Source organism: Biomphalaria glabrata, chromosome 5 (assembly GCF_947242115.1).
Source record: "Biomphalaria glabrata chromosome 5, xgBioGlab47.1, whole genome shotgun sequence".
Taxonomy (NCBI): domain Eukaryota; kingdom Metazoa; phylum Mollusca; class Gastropoda; family Planorbidae; genus Biomphalaria; species Biomphalaria glabrata.
In genome coordinates this window covers 40,806,866-40,824,938 of record NC_074715.1, presented here as the reverse complement: position 1 = coordinate 40,824,938, position 18,073 = coordinate 40,806,866, and the positions used below count along the sequence as shown (strand labels likewise).

General features: G+C 37.2%; 1 protein-coding gene across 11 annotated transcripts in view; it reads left to right on the top strand.

Moving 5' to 3' along the window:
• The window catches only part of LOC106064962 (microtubule-associated serine/threonine-protein kinase 3-like), a 132,936-nt gene that overhangs the window by 37,298 nt on the left and 77,565 nt on the right, over positions 1-18,073 (top strand). Inside the window, exons 1-2 of one of the 11 annotated variants that reach the window (XM_056029239.1) lie at positions 3,717-3,963; positions 11,904-13,353. The exons of 5 other annotated variants lie outside the window; for them this stretch is intronic. In XM_056029239.1, coding sequence (XP_055885214.1) covers positions 12,145-13,353 — 1,209 coding nt within the window. In that variant the 5' untranslated portion in view covers positions 3,717-3,963; positions 11,904-12,144. Of the gene's footprint in view, positions 1-3,716; positions 3,964-8,364; positions 8,654-10,149; positions 11,306-11,903; positions 13,354-18,073 lie in introns of those variants that run through there. 5 more of the 11 variants (XM_013223636.2, XM_056029240.1, XM_056029238.1 and 2 more) reach the window with 5 other exon arrangements.

The window sequence follows — 18,073 nt, the reverse complement described above, 5'->3', positions numbered from 1 at the left end:
GAACATCCTAAAATCTCTCCAGGGACATACTTCCCAACTTCCAGCTCTTTCTTTCAAAAGACATCGTGATACATTATGTAGCGTCCCCTAAGTCCTTAGTGTAGTTTTTTGTCTGTTTTGTTTGACCAAGACTCACGTCATCGTGAATAGGTGTCTTTGACGTCATTGCTGACGTGTTTTGGATTTGTATCTAAGGGGACGTCTCTCTCTTCAACCTACTTGTACGATGTAGAAATATGTCATGTCCATTGACTTTTGTGATGGGAAGTCTCTCATGCGAAATGATTCGGCGTAATTTGATATTTATCATGATGATGATAAAGTAAAAGACTAAAAAAATGTATTCCTCTGGTAAATGGCTGTAAAAAAAACAAAACAAAAAAAAAAACAATTTGAATAAAACAACAACAAAAAAAAAAAAAAGCTAATTATGAGTGTAATTGTTTCAATTAGTTTGAATAAATCCTAGCTGTACACAACTGTGTGAGGTACTCTCCTGGCCTTCGATTTTTATGCGTGGACTATCTGCCAGTTGACAACAGTCCCATAGGCGCTTTTTGGGGAGAGCACCGTTCAAACGCTGCCATTATCTCTCATTAGTGCAAGGCTTATTTCTCGTTTGCTTAGTACATTTTCAATGTATTAGTCAAAATTAATTAATTATCACTAATTGATTATCTAATTGTTTACTTTTTTTTCAAATTGACGTATGTGTTGTCATCAACAATTAATAATTGAGCAAAGTTTCAACTTAATGCGAGAATGGCAAGTGGGAGATATAACGTGTTCAAGATTTTGACCAGAGTGAGTTTCTACAGGATTGCTAAAAAACCAACTCTCTTCAAATAGACTTACTTATAAGTACTTAATTATCTATGAAATCCCACTCTTGGTGTTATTTCTATCTAGTCTGTCAGTCCTTACTAGAGCCAATAATTGTTTGAGTATCCTTTCGGAGACTATTGTCCGCGTGACTAGTGACACTAGTCTGTTGTGTATTTGTTTCAAAAACGTCATGCCGCGTGTGCGTGACCTGCTAATCCATAAGTCGGGAACAAATTCAGCGAAAGGTCTCCTCGGATGATACCATTAGTCCTAACGCTTTCGGCGATAACGATCCGCCATAAATCACCGAAACAACTTCCTACCTACTTAGTTTGTACAGCTCCTTACAGAACTTGGGGCTTCTTCCCAGTCTATAACTATTTGTGTAGACTCTATTGAATGAGTGGCGAGCTTTTCTACACTCGGTTATGTTGTCCGTTCACATACAGTTATGTTGTCCGTTCACATACAGTTATGTTGCCCTTCCATACACTGTTTATTTTGCCCGTCCACACACAGTTTTGTTGTCATTCCACACACAGTTTTGTTGCCCGTCTACATACAGTTTTGTTGCCATTCCACTTTTCATAGGCTTTTTCTGTTTTATTTAAACTTATTCGTACCAGAATAATGTGTGCACAATACAATAATTTGGAATTGTGGCTCAACAAAGATGGCTAAGACAGATTTTAGGAGTCAGTTATAGAGATCGGGTCTCAAACAAGGAAATCCTATGCCGAACTGTGAGTCGACCACTTAGTGAGATTGTGACAAAGAGCATTGTTGAGGTTTGCGGGACATGTTCTTGGACAAAATGAATTAGGCATACCAAGAGTTGCGATGACATGGAGGCCAATACGAGGAAAGTGGAAAAAAGGACATCCTAGTACAACTTGGCGCCACACTTTCATGGAGGTCCTCAGAGCAGTGGACACCAGGTGGGAAGAGGCTTCAGACATTGTCAGTGACAGCTTGCTGACCAATGCGCCGAACGTGGCTGGAGGATATAAGTTTAAGTAAGTAAGTAAGTGTTCAAATTTATTTGAAAACTAGACAGTATGTATGTTTGAAAAATACTTCAAGCTAGGAAAAAACAAATGAGTTCAAATCAATAGATATTTACAATGATTGAATTTAGTTTTATGTTGACAGAAAATGCTGCAAAGAGAAGAAATCATATAAATATCTTGAAATATTTAAAAATTAATCATTTAGAAATTAGATTCAAAGAAAATTGTGTGAAGTAACAACGAGCTTTTTTTTTTCTCTCCTCTTGTTTCACGTGCAAATGGAAGTAATTTGATGTTTAAAAAGCTTCTTGCATGTTTGTTTTACTTTCTTTGTCCATCAAGTGGTTGAACTATTCAATGGGAGAAAGATGGAGACAGCGTTTTGTTCGTTTTCATGTGCACTTTGTTTCCAACTGGGTTGAAACGTGTTTTACTGCTTGAAGCAATGGCTGAGGACGTTGGAGAATCTCTCTCTTCTTAACATGTTTTTTTCTTTCTATTTCTGTCGCTTATCGATGTCATGGGTTATATAAAGATAGTAAATGGAAGATATATGTAATGGAGACATAGATGGTAGATAGAAGATATATGTTAAAGGAGACCTTATAATAGATAAAGATAAAATGTTATTGGAGACATTAATGGTATATGAAAGATAACTGTTATGGAGACAGTTAGGGTAGAAGGAAGAATGAAAGATAACTGTTATGGAGACAGATAGGGTAGAAGGAAGAATGAAAGATAACTGTTATGGAGACAGTTAGGGTAGAAGGAAGAATGAAAGATAACTGTTATGGAGACAGATAGGGTAGAAGGAAGAATGAAAGATAACTGTTATGGAGTCAGATACTTAGAAGTAAGAATGAAAGATAACTGTTATGGAGACAGATAGGGTAGAAGGAAGAATGAAAGATAACTGTTATGAAGACAGATAGGGTAGAAGGAAGAATGAAAGATAACTGTTATGAAGACAGATAGGGTAGAAGGAAGACACAACCTAAAAGCGCTATGGAATGTGACATTTCCTTGACATCTCCGGTTGAACAGCTTCCAGCCATATAGATTCTAATTATTAATACCTCGGTTTTTCTCTTGCCTCCAAGAAACTCATTATCACTGTCTGAGTCCTACCATTAACAAACTAAGAGAAATATCTTGCAATGAAGGCTAGCCCTTCTTTTAGCAACTTTCACATTGGAGATGTTTGGTCAAGCTGTTTGGAAACAAACACACAATATACATGTTTTTATTTCTACCGCTCTCTCATTCCCTTCCCCCTTTTTCACCTCTCCTCTTAATATTCTATCCTTTTCTCTTAATGTTTTGCTGAATCCCTTTCTTAACCTCTCTCTCTCTCTCTCTTTCTCTCTCTCTCTCTCTCTCTCTCTCTCTCTCACTCACACACACCTAATCCTCGAGAAGTTATAACTTAAGGTTAGCATGAATACAGTACTTCAATACTGAACCCTCATAACCTGGGATGTCACCTTGGTTTCTTCCATAAAGACTTATGTCATTAGTGTCCTTCTCCTGCACCAGTCAGGGCTAAATAGACTGACTTGGCCAGCTGTCGTCTGTTGATTCAACTCGCCCCATAGACTGATCGCTTTCGGAAATCTGGATCGAACTGGAAGTCAAGAAACCTCCTTTCTCCTCCTCCTCTCTACCTTTCCATCTAATAGTATTAGAAGAGTAGCAATCGTCACTCTGACTTGACATCGCCCCAGTAGCTTATGCCGATAACTGTGAACAAAAAAATCTCAGCCCTTAGCTCGCTCTTTTTCCTACCCCGCGGCCAGACTTCATTGATTTCTCTCCCCTGTCCGGGAAAATCACACTTTGTGACGTGCATTGTTACCCCCCTCAAAAAATCTGTAGCACTGTCGCGGGTACTGGCCAGGATGGGAATGCTGTAGTGAGTTGAACTATTGGGAAATCCTCTCCAAACTTTTTTTGTCTGGCTTGGCCTTGTACGCCTCATTAGGGTTTGTGTCGTGGCGGGGTGTCACACTGTAAGTGAGTGCTCTTCACACTTGGGATATTCCAGAGTGTTTTCATGTGGGGTCTCCACATTCTGGCATTCATGTGGCGAAGTGGAAAGGCGCAATGAAGAAACTTTCAAACACTTGTACTGGATTATTTTTCCATTTGGTTTATTGTGCTGTATTTCTTGTCGATCTAAGAAGAATGTAGATTCGATAACATTTCGCGTGGCATGGGGCTATGACTTACATCAGCAGAAGTCAGTCTGGGGTGTTCTTCATATATAAAAAAAAATTCTCTTCATAAAATGACTTTTACCTCTGAATTCGGCCGGAAACAAAATTTGAATTCCTCGGTCGTGTAGTGTTTCTTTTATTTTCAACGTGCGTCAGCACATCGCTAGACATTCATATCCGTAATTATCTTGTCCTAACTTCAGAGCTAGTTTCTTTTCTACTGTTATCTGAATACATTTCAGATCCTGTGTCTGTGTAAAGGTGCACATTTTATGTATGTTTATAAGTTCTATGTAAGTTTGTACATTCGTTGTATGTTTGTACTATCTCTGTATATTTGTGTATGTATGCCTAGAGTCTACATCTCTTTAACGTAGAGTTTTCTCTAGCTTATTTATCTGCAGCACCTTCGGTGTGCATTCAAATTGAAAATTTGTTAGGTGTGATATCGGCGTACCTTTATCACATCTATCTAGATCTAGATCAACTTCCGTCTGACATGAAAGTTATAGTTGTTCGTTTGAACAGGAGACTGATCGAGAAAAGCATTAATATGCAAAACTTATTTCATGTGAAGGAATTTAACAAAAAATGATAAAACAAGCGTCAAATCTGTTAAAAAATAAAACTATTCCTTCATATCACTGTAGAGTACTGTAGACCAAACACATATTTGTAACAAACTATAGCAACAGATGACTGTGTATAGACAGACAAACTATAGCAACAGATGACTGTGTATAGACAGACAAACTATAGCAACAGATGACTGTGTATAGACAGACAAACTATAGCAACAGATGACTGTATATAGACAGACAAACTATAGCAACAGATGACTGTGTATAGACAGACAAACTATAGCAACAGATGACTGTGTATAGACAGACAAACTATAGCAACAGATGACTGTGTATAGACAGACAAACTATAGCAACAGATGACTGTGTATAGACAGACAAACTATAGCAACAGATGACTGTGTATAGACAGACAAACTATAGCAACAGATGACTGTGTATAGACAGACAAACTATAGCAACAGATGACTGTGTATAGACAGACAAACTATAGCAACAGATGACTGTGTATAGACAGACAAACTATAGCAACAGATGACTGTGTATAGACAGACAAACTATAGCAACAGATGACTGTGTATAGACAGACAAACCACTTACTTGGATCAAACTATGCCTTCAGATCAGCGTAAACACTAACACTTGTAGTATCGTTAACCTATCTAAAACATTTCCTTATATTTCAGCTGCTTTTTTTTTCTACTGAGCATATAATAGAACTGCTAGTATACAACGCGGATTATCGAACATTGTCTTGTATTTCTGCATGTATGGTTGTGTGTTGAAAATGTGTTTATAGAGCAGTATTAAGTGTTTATTTTGTATAAACTATGCTGATTATAAACCACTAAATTGGGCTATTTAATCTTGCATAGTTAATATCACTAGTACCCTTTTCAGACCTATCGATCTATAGGGCAGATTTCATGTACCCATTAGAGCTGGGTGGACTCAGAGGCGCCCTAAAGATACCGAAATTAAAAATCATATTTTTCACCAGGATTCGAACCTAGACCCCCTCGGTTCACAAGACTCTCAGCCACCGCGCCTCCTATTGTATATATATATATATTATACAGTCCGAAGATACATTGTTCCCAAGGCGTCAATAGTTATTTTTAAGTGATCTATAATTTATTGTCTCTATAATAATTGGCACTTGGTTTATAACTATTAGTAGAAAACTGTTTCCACCCTCTAGTTTAGTGAATGTCGTCTCCACTACGACTCAAACAGCGAGCCCACTTCTCTCCATAACAGAAGGGCTCTTTAGAACACGAAATAAAGGGGAAAAAAACATTTGCAATCAAAGGAGTTCACTTTAGTTGTTTCAAGATAGTTTTAGTGGCTTCGTTACTTCAACTGAATACTATTGTCGGTGCTGAGACTATAATTGTCTGGTTTGTAGGTGCCTAAATCAATACGTCCTCGGGTAGTGTGTGCTTGGTAATGATGTCTTGAGGGACAGAAAGCATCGACGTTTTGTCCAGGGTGACATTGAGGTGTGAAACTATCAAATTACTTGAGATTAAACAGAAATGTGTTATCAAGGTATATTAAAGAAGGTCACGTGGTCTTCCCCTATAGCCAAAAAGAAAAAAAAAGTACCAAGAATGGAGAGTCTATCCATCTAATGGACACTTGTTCAAAAACATTCAACTGAAATGCAAACACAACACAGCCACGTGCCCGCAGGATACAACGTTTGCATACATCTAGATCTGCCTAGGTCATCTTAACCTGTCTACTTGTGCACATTTCCACGAGATATGGCTGGAGGGTTCAGTTTTTGTTTTTGGATGTTGATTCAGATCGCAGATACAACTTTAGCAGAAACTATCAGTACACATCAAGTTTCAGTCTTGTTTACTGATAGAACACAACATCCTCTCAATGTTTCTAATAAATCTAGATCCAGAGGTTTTATGATGAAATACATTCTTTTATTTGTGATTTAAAACATCTCTCCACCTCGTTCTCTCTCTCCCTCGTCTTCTCTCCCTCCCTTCCTTCTTCCTCTCTCACTCCCTCTTCCCGCCCCCTCTCTCTTCACTCATTTTTTTCTCTCTTTCGCTGTCTTTTCTGTTTTCTTTTCTCGCTCACCAGGTCTCCATCTTCTCACAGCCACTAAACACAGAAACTAGACTAGATTACATAGAGACTAGACTAGATTACATAGAGACTAGACATAAAGAGTTTATTTATTAGATGTGCAATGGACGTCGGCAATGTTTTAGGCCATGGCTTTTATCATTCCTTGTGTGTGTGTGTGTGTTTTACAAAAGCAAGCATTTGTTTTTCTTACCCATCTTTATTGATATCAGTTTTGAGTCTTTGTCTTGTGCTAACGGGGCTTTGAACATTTCCAGTGTCTTGACACTTTGGTTGTACATTCTGCTGATGCTCTTTCTCTCCGCTGGACTTGAAACATTAACCAGATGGTATGCATCCCGCTGGAAACATTTGTTTGTAAACATAGCCTCGCTTATTCAATAGCTTATGGATTTTCTGCTTTAGATTCGTGTTCAGCTGCTCAGCGAAACACCCGAGTAAACGAGCCGTACATAGTTGGTTCATGAATATTTAACAAAGTCCTTCTGATGGCGTCTAAGCTACTTGAGAGATTTGAATACATCGTCTGTCATGCCAGTCCATCATGTCCAGCGAAAAACATTTCTTTTGAATAGTGATACACTTAAGTTAGTAGAATGTGTGTTAAGTGAATTCATGCTTTTTGCAACTTGTCTTCTGTCCTGTAACCTCCTTGAGTGCTCGATAAATGACCAGTGTTGACTCTCACAACTGCAAACCGTTATGTTTTTCACAAGGTGACTGTAAGGCAAATGTCTTGGATTGAAAGAAAAGAGAAAACATGAATGCTTTCTTACATATCTAGTTGTCTTGATGCCAGGATAAGTCATTTAGTGGCAAGCCACACATCATACCTGACCTTGGCATTGCGCCTCCAAAAGCTATAACCTTTATGGTTTGGCAACTTATTTCCCCCACCCCACCCCCTGCATTTTTCTTCCCCATTCCGCTGCCAGATCAGACTTTGAGTGCGCATGAGTGAGTTACGGTACACGTGCGTGTGCAAGGAGTTCAGGTGAGAGACAAGCGTGGGAACTTTGTTAATCTTGCTTGAATGTTGCGTCCATTTCTTGAGCTCATCTGTAACCTTACAGAAGTACTGCTACATGTGTGTGTAGATATATATAGGCGCACAGATTCACGGCTTTTTGTTGTTTCATGCGCCTTTTGTTGCATGTCATAAAACTGAAAACAGCCTTTAATAAATTTGGTTTAACAGTTAAAACAGACCACTTCCGACACCATAAATGATCTTACATTGTGCTGAGCTCTACCTCAATGTTTATTGTCTTGATAGCGCGAGCCCCTCTGGGGACTTGACGATTATTTACTTCTTGATCACAGATTGTCTTAACGCCTGACGGTCTTGTTTTGTTAGGGTGGGTGGGGAGAGGAAGCAGGCTTGTGCGCTTAGAAGTTTCTATGATGTGGCGGCCGCTCTGGCACTATAGTATCTCCGTTTTTACCTCATCACCTTCTCTAGTGGATTTGTTAATTCCCCCTGGGGGGGGGGATATTTTGTGTATGTGTGTGTGTGTTTTAAAGCCTGTTTACGTTTTGATGGTCTCATCTAAATGTTTTTTTGTGTGTGTTAATTTGTGTTTCTGCCAAGGAGTAACGTGCGAGCTAGCAGCGAGAGTTGTGACTGAATGAATCTTGATGGTCTTGTTGGGTGGATGGGACACTTAATGACTAGAGCGGGCTACTGATAACATCCTACTGGCTACTCGGGCTCATTTCTGTGTGGAAATGTATCAACCCGGAGATGTAGATATATAAATGTACTGTTATTTGAACCTGTCAAGATAGTGGAGGTTACATAGTGTTGTGGATGAAGTTTGTTTTGATTTCATGCCGCTTTGGATACGCCTATGCGTATAATCCTGTGATTTTTCAGTGTTGTTATTATTCTGGATTTATTAAAAAGGTTTAAAGTTTACAAGCATTCATTTTTTAAATGTTTCCTCGCGTTCTTACACTACGGCCCTCGATATGCAACCCGAGACTCGGACAGTTTGAATCACTAGCTTCATGACTGTTTTGTTAACAGCGAGCAGCGTAAGCTAACATTGGCTTTGTGCTCGTATAGTGTAGAAACTTGGACTCACGCTATAGAATTGTTTTTTCTTGGCAATCATATTTATTGTCGTGGTTTTGTCTACTGTAAACAACGTAGACATGTAAATAATTAACTTGACGTTGTAACGAGTTATAACTTTTCAGATTAAAATATTTTGATTGTTATATTAGTCTAAGTGTTGTCGACAGTCGTTGACTTGTAACATCAAACTGCTAGTAGACTATTATATCTTAGAAAACTGAATACCTTGAATACATATTTTTGTGAACAAAACTAAATATAACTTTTATTACAATATAAACAAATAAAACTTGAGCTAAAATGAAATCAATGTAGTAGACTTTAGTAATTATATAAAGTGGTATTTCAACAAAATAGAACTCACTACAATAACTCGTCTTTTCAGTCTGGCGTTCTGGAGTCAATTAACTAAGACCGCTGATGACAATGCCACCTATCTTGCATCATTCACAACCAATCGCTAACATCTTCCCACCGTCACCATAGAAACACACACACACACACACAACTTCATAACACTAATTCATCAACAATCTTGAATGATATATCAGTATACCAGATAGTTTAATCGATTCAGTTTTAGAAAAGAATTTTGAATACAGATCTAGCCGAACTCATTGTACATTGTTTTCACCCATGACAGAAATGTTGAATGTACCCATACAATGTTTTAGGTGAAATGAGCTAATTGAAAGACGATGTCGATGTTTAAACGTGTAAATCTTTATAGAAGAGGCTTTTAAAGTCTAAACATTGATTTTTCGTTCAGGAGGGAAAGAGTATGTTGACGTATGAACAGACGAGTCTAATCTGAAGCCATAAGTTGGGCTTTCTAGAGATTCATTAGTGACTCATTCTTTTTTTTCTATACAGCTATTTAATACATTGTTGTGTGTAGCCTCTTCTCTACAGACATGCATGAAACATGAAATGTCTTGTTTAGATGTTACTAGATCTCACGAGTTTTCTTTTTTTTTAATACGTTCAGGCAATAATTGGTAAAAAAAAAAAAAGTTAAGTACTGTCAGTGCCAGCTTCAGGTCTTTTTAACTATACCTGCACACTAGCTCGCCATTTCTGCAAGAAATATAAGAGCTTTTGTATTTTACTTCATTTGATTCTCAGAGAGACGTTTAAAAAAATGTTTTTAAAAATAAAATACATCTGGAACATTATACAATTATTATCTTTTCTCAATCACATTTCATTCTGTTCTCAAGTTAGACCGAGCGCTGGAATGAAGGGAAACGAGCATCACGGAATTCTTCAGAACCATCCTTCAGTCTGTAGATTTTATTTCTGTCTTTGGTTTGTTCATTCATCTTCAACGTTTGCCTCTAGTTTTGTAAAGTATTCAAGGCCTGCATATATTGTTTTATAGGACATATTTATCTATGTGTACTGAGCAATAGGACATATTTATCTATGTGTACTGAGGAATAGGACATATTTATCTATGTGTACTGAGGAATAGGACATATTTATCTATGTGTACTGAGGAATAGGACATATTTATCTATGTGTACTGATGTATATATGAATTGACAACCTTGCTATATAAGTAGACGTAGTTGAAGTGTTCTAACATGTTTGTTGTTGTTGTTGCTCAGTCACGAGATAGGTACCATTGTACTTATGTTGAACACTTATTTCAACTTGAATTACCATGTCAGTGACTGTGTTGTGTACATAGCCGACCTTGAGTTCTGTCGTAATAACGTCACTATCCACTGAACACCTTGGAGAGCATCCCAGGTCACCCCTCTCTCTTTTGCTTCTGCTACAGTCAGTCCCTGTAATTAATTCCCTTGAGCTATTTGAAAAGAGCGTGGTTCGGTTGGACTGTGACGGAAGGACTTGAAAGAGAAATAAGAGAGGGCGAGAACCAAATCAACCTGTCCGAGTGACGTGAACGATTTTTGTCATGTCAGCTCGGGCGATGTCTTCATTGGATGTTCAACTTGCGTTGAAACACATTCGGAGACTTATCTTACGGTCCAGATGTTGGTCACTTCAGTCATGTTTGACTTGTGACTTAAGGAGATGTGCTAGTGTGACAGTTTAGAATCAAACCGATGTTGACTAAAGAAAGCCATTTGTGCCAGTTCCGTGACTGCATGGAGAGTGTCTGGAACGCTAATTCATTTTGTGTGTTCCCATCAAATGATCAACTGTAGAATTTTGTGGTTTTTGTCTTTTTCTCAAAGGCCCGCCTCTTTCCTGCTCTATGCATGGCAGCTGTTGAATGGACTCTTCATGACGTCATTGTTGTCTCTTTCCTGATTGGTTATTGGATTTATGTTTCTTCTTGCTACATGTCTTTTAAAAAAAAAAAGGCAGTTGTGAATCGATAGGACACAAAATCAATTGAAGGGAACTGGTAAAGGATGTCAGGAAATATCTCAGCGGTGTATGTGTGTGGGACATTCAAAAGCTAGATACATTCAAATGTTGGATATTATTTAGAAATCACTAAATGTGTGCTAAGTTTTATTGTCTTTTGCTATAAAGATGAGTTTGAAATGTCACAAATGGAATCCTTAGATTTTGGTTTTGTACACGTTTTAATTTAAATCTTCTTAAGTTGAGACATACATAAAAAAAACCTGTATTCTTTTTAAACTTCTTTTGCAATATTGTTCAGATTCAATGCGTATTTTTAGCCTAACGCAGACATCTTCACGCAAGTCTAGAATAAGTCTATTTTAGAGACATTCTGATGTGCCATGTTGGCAATCTATTACTATTGATTAGCGTTGTCGAGTTTTGTTTGTTACAAATGAGCTCTTTTCTGTACCAACGACATGGCTTTAAGAAGCTAGAACACATTTTTTTTTCTCCTCTAAGAAATAGTGCCTCTAATGTTTGTGCCTCCTCTTGTTCAGGTCGAGAAAGTCGCTGGAGAATGTCTGACCCAACTACCCCATTTTGTTCTTTCTTTCTCTTTACCAAATCGTGAATGTATCGCTTTTCTACTTCATTTTTGGAATGGTTGTTTATTTATAGTGTTAAGCGTAATACAAATGTGCGACATTACTGAAAAATGTTATTCTTTTGGTTTAAATGTGTGATTTAGATTTGACTGTGTCACCACTAACAATGTTTGAAGAGAACCTATGGACTGTGTTATGCACAACTCTCTCTCTTTCACTGTGTCCACGTTGAACTGTGCTATAGCACATTGCTCTTGATACACACTCATACAGTTGTTGAGTGGCATCGCAAGCTTTTCAAAGTGGCCGCTGCCTGTTAACAATGTCCTCCTTAGTGCCAAACCACTGTGCCATCTCTCGAATGGAAACGTGAATGTGTCAGACATGTCTTTCAAACGTACACGACGTAGTCTGCCATGTCTGCCCACGACCTTGACCAACCCGTCCAGTGTTCCGGCTGAGTTTAAACACGATGATCGGGACAGGATATCTCCTGTGCCAGCCGGGGTTTTCTTCACGGACCAAGGACGTATTTCTCCTGTCTCGGGTAGGCGATCTGCTTCGCCGATATCTCCAGTGCCGGGCCGTCGGTCAACTTCGCCTGTTAAAAGCCCGCGCCAGGGGTCACCTGTTGGATGCGCTGGGCGGATCTCGCAGTCCCTTAAACATCAACCCTCTGGATTAGGTGGCCTAGCTGGTAGGACTAAACTTTGCCGAATGTCTAGCACAGCGTCGAGTAGTCTTGGCAACACACTTTCGCAACACGAGCAACTCAAGCGTCACCATTCTTCTGGGTGTGCATACGGTGCATCCGTGTCTTCCAGTAGCATAAACGCCTTACTGGGCAGCGAAAGCAGCATCAAGCATCAGAACAGTTGCCCGAGTAATTTAGCTCAGCTGGAGCGCCCGCAGCATCTTCACAATCAGAGACTTCAGCTTCAAGCCACTGCTGGTGATCACTTGGACTGTAAAAAACATTGGCGAAGTAGATTTTCTAGCGGCAGTGGTAGCGCCCAGTCGTCGAGCGGCAGTGCCCAACATTCCATTGACACGGACGATACTGACACGGAGGTCAATTCGGATTCTTCCAGTCGGTCAAAGATCTATGTTCGAGGTGCAGGCCTGGTACATCAGGGCAGTATACCGTGTTGTCATTCCAGTAAGTGTTCACATTCAGACAGTCAAGAAGATTCTGTTCATTCCAATGAGGTGCCATCAAGCCCTTGTAGAGCAAAATGTAAACTCGTTCGACAGGTCAGTCTTACTAGCAGCATGACCCCAGGGACATGCAGTCCCAATCAGTTGAGTCCTTCTTCTCCTCAGGGAAGCCTCCGTGTGGAGACCCCGTCGCCGACTTCCCTGAGATCTTTCGATTCTATTCCTTCGCCTTTGGGAAGTCTAGGGGGCGCCAGTTTGAGCCCTAGCAAAAGTCCACACCCTCCGCTTCAGAGAAATGAGTCAATGATCTATGAAGAGGATGTCCCTGTGATCGTTAGGCGTAGAGGGTGTATGCTGAGAGTAAGGATTACATCTTTTGTGGATTTGGATAATGCCGATGGTGACGCTCCTGGAGATACAGTGCCGCCCATACCAGTAAGTAGAGAGACTTTTTAATGTCTGTGTAAAGAACTAGACTCTACCTCGCTTTTACAACTCTTAATTACACATTAGATGTCACGTACGTTTGATGAACTCTTTCTAAAAATGATTTAGTTCTTTAAAGATTTGTTCATTTCAAGTTTTATTTCTCTGTAGTTCTACAAAAGTAAGAGAAGTCATAGTCAGCTATATTTTCTGAACTTTGGCTAGAAGCCAATGAAAATGTTTGGTTAAAAGTGTGACGCACTGAGATAGAAGTGTTTACACCAAGTCTATCTGGTCACACGCAGCGAATTATTCACTTGTTCTTCTTCTTTGTGAAATTTGAGTCTGACTGGATTATAATTGTATCACCCAATCCAAACAACTCGTGATATAATAGTTTACTTTCCAGCGTTGGCGTCAATACAATGTACAGTTGTTGACATATTCAACAAAATAATCAATCATTATGCACTGCATTGAAATTGGTGAGACTTAGTCTAACTTTCAGTCAAAATAGCTGTGTTGTCTGTTAGTGGATCACGATGATATGTAAAATTAATCCTGGCACCTTTTTTTTAACTCACTAATTCATCAATTCGAATAATTTTTTTCTCTTCCATGTTCTCACTAATATCACTACTATTGAACTTGCCAGTGGTCAACATTTCACTGATTTAGAACGATCACTGGTCTTGTATGGTTTGAAGTCAATATCTCGTGTACGTTAGGATACGGCGAAGTGTTTATTGTCGGCTATAAGTTGTCTGGGATTGATGCAATATATCTTTGCACTGCTACTAGTATACAGTCTCGAGAAATACTAACATTAATACGGTTGGTAAAGAAAATAATACAACTGATAACTAGCAGACTGATTTGTTAAAGTTACTGTCTTACCTCAAGTCATGTCAGACTGTTCAGCTGTCCTACATTTACCCACGTTAGAGCTTTGGGACCCACCTTTCCCGGGCGGCCTCTAAAAAGGTTCCAGTGATATTTTCCATCCTTTTGAAGATAAGACAAAGCCTGCCTGATGTTAATTATATTTGAGGCGTTGCCACTGGGGGGTGGATTTATAAAGGGCTTAATTCTAATCTGATATCTAATTCTTAACGCATTAGATACTTTAAAAGTTTTCCAACAGTGCGCACGTTGGGTTTAAAAATCTTGTGTTTGCAAATCGCATGCACACATTTACATACACATTATATATATATATAAATAAAAGGTTTAATAAGCAGTTAGCATTAGTTGTAGTGATTAGCTATCCCTGACAGTGACAATCTATTCACTCATCTCTGTCTGCATGTCAAGAACTACACTGCGATTACCATATACAAAGCACAACCTTTTTCTATCTATCATTGAAATAACTTTCTAGAAATGTCAAGTACATTAATTCCAGAGTTAAGATAGAAAGATCATTCTGTTTTATCTGAGCTAGCTATATCGTTGTTCGTAGGAAAAGCCTGACTATCGGGTTACACTTTCTTATTATGTCGGGCTGCTTGGTGAGCTGGTTCGGAGAGAGAAAAAAACTTGAGGGAGACTTGAATCTTTCTAATCAGTTTTAATTATGATGCTCTTAAAGTCAGTATTCTTAAGGCCCAATAAAAAAAAGTAGTTTAATAGAGGAATAACCAAAAAGTAGTTTAATAGAGGAATAATAAAAAAGTAGTTTAATAGAGGAATAATAAAAAAGTTGTTTAATAGAGGAATAACAAAAAAGTAGTTTAATAGAGGGAATAACAAAAAAGTTGTTTAATAGAGGGAATAACAAAAAAGTTGTTTAATAGAGGAATAACAAAAAAGTTGTTTAATAGAGGGAATAACAAAAAAAGTAGTTTAATAGAGGGAATAACAAAAAAGTTGTTTAATAAAGGAATAACAAAAAAGTAGTTTAATAGAGGAATAACAAAAAAGTTGTTTAATAGAGGAATAACAAAAAAGTTGTTTAATAGAGGGAATAACAAAAAAGTAGTTTAATAGAGGAATAACAAAAAAGTTGTTTAATAGAGGAATAACAAAAAAGTTGTTTAATAGAGGGAATAATAAAAAAGTTGTTTAATAGAGGGAATAACAAAAAAGTTGTTTAATAGAGGAATAACAAAAAAGTTGTTTAATAGAGGGAATAACAAAAAAGTTGTTTAATAGAGGGAATAACAAAAAAGTTGTTTAATAGAGGAATAACAAAAAAGTTGTTTAATAGAGGGAATAACAAAAAAGTTGTTTAATAGAGGGAATAATAAAAAAGTTGTTTAATAGAGGGAATAACAAAAAAGTTGTTTAATAGAGGGAATAACAAAAAAGTTGTTTAATAGAGGGAATAACAAAAAAGTAGTTTAATAGAGGAATAACAAAAAAGTAGTTTAATAGAGGGAATAACAAAAAAGTTGTTTAATAGAGGGAATAACAAAAAAGTTGTTTAATAGAGGGAATAACAAAAAAGTAGTTTAATAGAGGGAATAACAAAAAAGTAGTTTAATAGAGGGAATAACAAAAAAGTTGTTTAATAGAGGAATAACAAAAAAGTTGTTTAATAGAGGGAATAACAAAAAAGTAGTTTAATAGAGGGAATAACAAAAAAGTTGTTTAATAGAGGGAATAACAAAAAAGTTGTTTAATAGAGGAATAACCAAAAAGTAGTTTAATAGAGGGAATAACAAAAAAGTAGTTTAATAGAGGAATAACCAAAAAGTAGTTTAATAGAGGAATAACAAAAAAGTTGTTTAATAGAGGGATAACAAAAAAGTTGTTTAATAGAGGGAATAACAAAAAAGTTGTTTAATAGAGGAATAACCAAAAAGTAGTTTAATAGAGGAATAACAAAAAAGTAGTTTAATAGAGGGAATAACAAAAAAGTTGTTTAATAGAGGAATAACAAAAAAGTAGTTTAATAGAGGGAATAACAAAAAAAAAAGAAGAAGAGACAACCACAAAGTGCATCTCTCTTATTGTTAATTGTTTAGTCTGAAAATTTGACACTGTGGTGCATGACGTTGATAACTTATTTACAGCTACTTTTAGTTCGACCAGCTCTTTCATCTTTGTTGCCAGACTCTCACAACCTGATGTGTCGTCATTCAGTGGACTTCTAGAAAATGAAAATAATATTGTCTTATAATGACTGCTATATAAAGATTACTTCATTGGTGATGTCAATATCTTTCAACTTTTAAAATTCCAGTATATCAGCGAGCAGAAGTCAGAAATTAATGATACATTTTACACATTTTGTGACCCCCCCCCCCCGGCCAACAACATATTAACTAAAGAAAAAAAGTATCATTTTCTTTTTTTTATCCTTTAAAAAAAACAACATACAAACATATCTAGTTTTAAAATATCTATGAAAATACTGTCGTCACACATGTATAACTAGTTAGAGCCGTGACTGGGTAGAATAACGCTATGATGTATTTGTTGAAAGAACAGGGGCCTGCCACGATCAAGTGACTCCATAGTTAATCTTAGTTTATGGTCATTGTTTTTGTTTTTAATGTAGTGCCTTTCACAAGCTGAATGTTTGTGCGAGCTTCTCATTGAGTCTGTTACAACAGAAATAGAGCGCTTGTTTTGTGCACCCATAGAAATTTGATGCTATCTTGATGAGCTGGGAAATAAATAGCCAGCTTTTTTTTTTCTTATTCCCTCAGCATTAAGCCCAGAGCTTAAATCAAGTGCTCGCTTCCTAGTGTAAGCACTCAATCAGACTCTGGTTGACAAGTCGGCATGATATACATGGAATTGTTGCTCTTTGGGGCTTTTCCAGAGTATTTGTTGATAATACATTAATACAGTCGAATGGTCCATAATCCAGACCCATATCTATGTAATGTTCTTTAACTGAATGGTCTCATTTCCTAGCATTCCCATTACCTAGATTGGTTCCATTTCTCATAGGCCAAGCCTGCTAGTGTCATACGATGAGAAAACAACTTTCCTCTCTCTTTCTTGATAAAATGTTATTATGCTTGTCCACATCTAAACTACTTTGACATATTTAAAAAAAAATTTTTAATAAAAAAACAAAAACAAAACAAAAACAACAATGTTCCACATTGATGCCTAATAGTCATCTTTTTTACAAAAAGTATAATAGATCTTTTTATAAAACAAAATTTTGATACCACATAAAGCTTTTTCTTAGTGAACTACTGTAGCCACTGATAGCAAGTACTTTATATACTATATTATCTTATTTGTAGAAATAAGAATATGAGATCTAGTAAAAAGTTAGACTAGATTTGATTCGTTAAGTGTGCCAACATTTTATCAAAGGCTTTTCTTGATCTTTAAAATTGTGTTGAACTTCGAAGGCTTTTCTTATTGTGTTTCATGCTACTTTTCATTTCTGCTAATGAACATATCACGACCTTCTGACAATGTATGTTTTTATAAAGAATCTATTCTTGAACCCTTTCCGCTGTTAGTTAAGGCAGGTGTTTCTGATTGGGCAGACGGTGAAATAGTAGTTTTAGTAACAGTTGGTGGAGTTGGAATTTTGGGGGGGGGGGGGACAAACTGTAATTCTAATCAATCTATCATTCCCGTTGTGTTAAGTAATAGAGGACACAGATTCAAACGTAGACATAAAGTTTAGATGAACACCTGAAACTGGTAGACACTGTCTAGGATTATCTCAACAACAAACAAATGTCACGAAAAATAAAACAGCTGAAAACAAAACAACAAAAAGTGCTTGAGGATATCGATCAATGTTACTGCA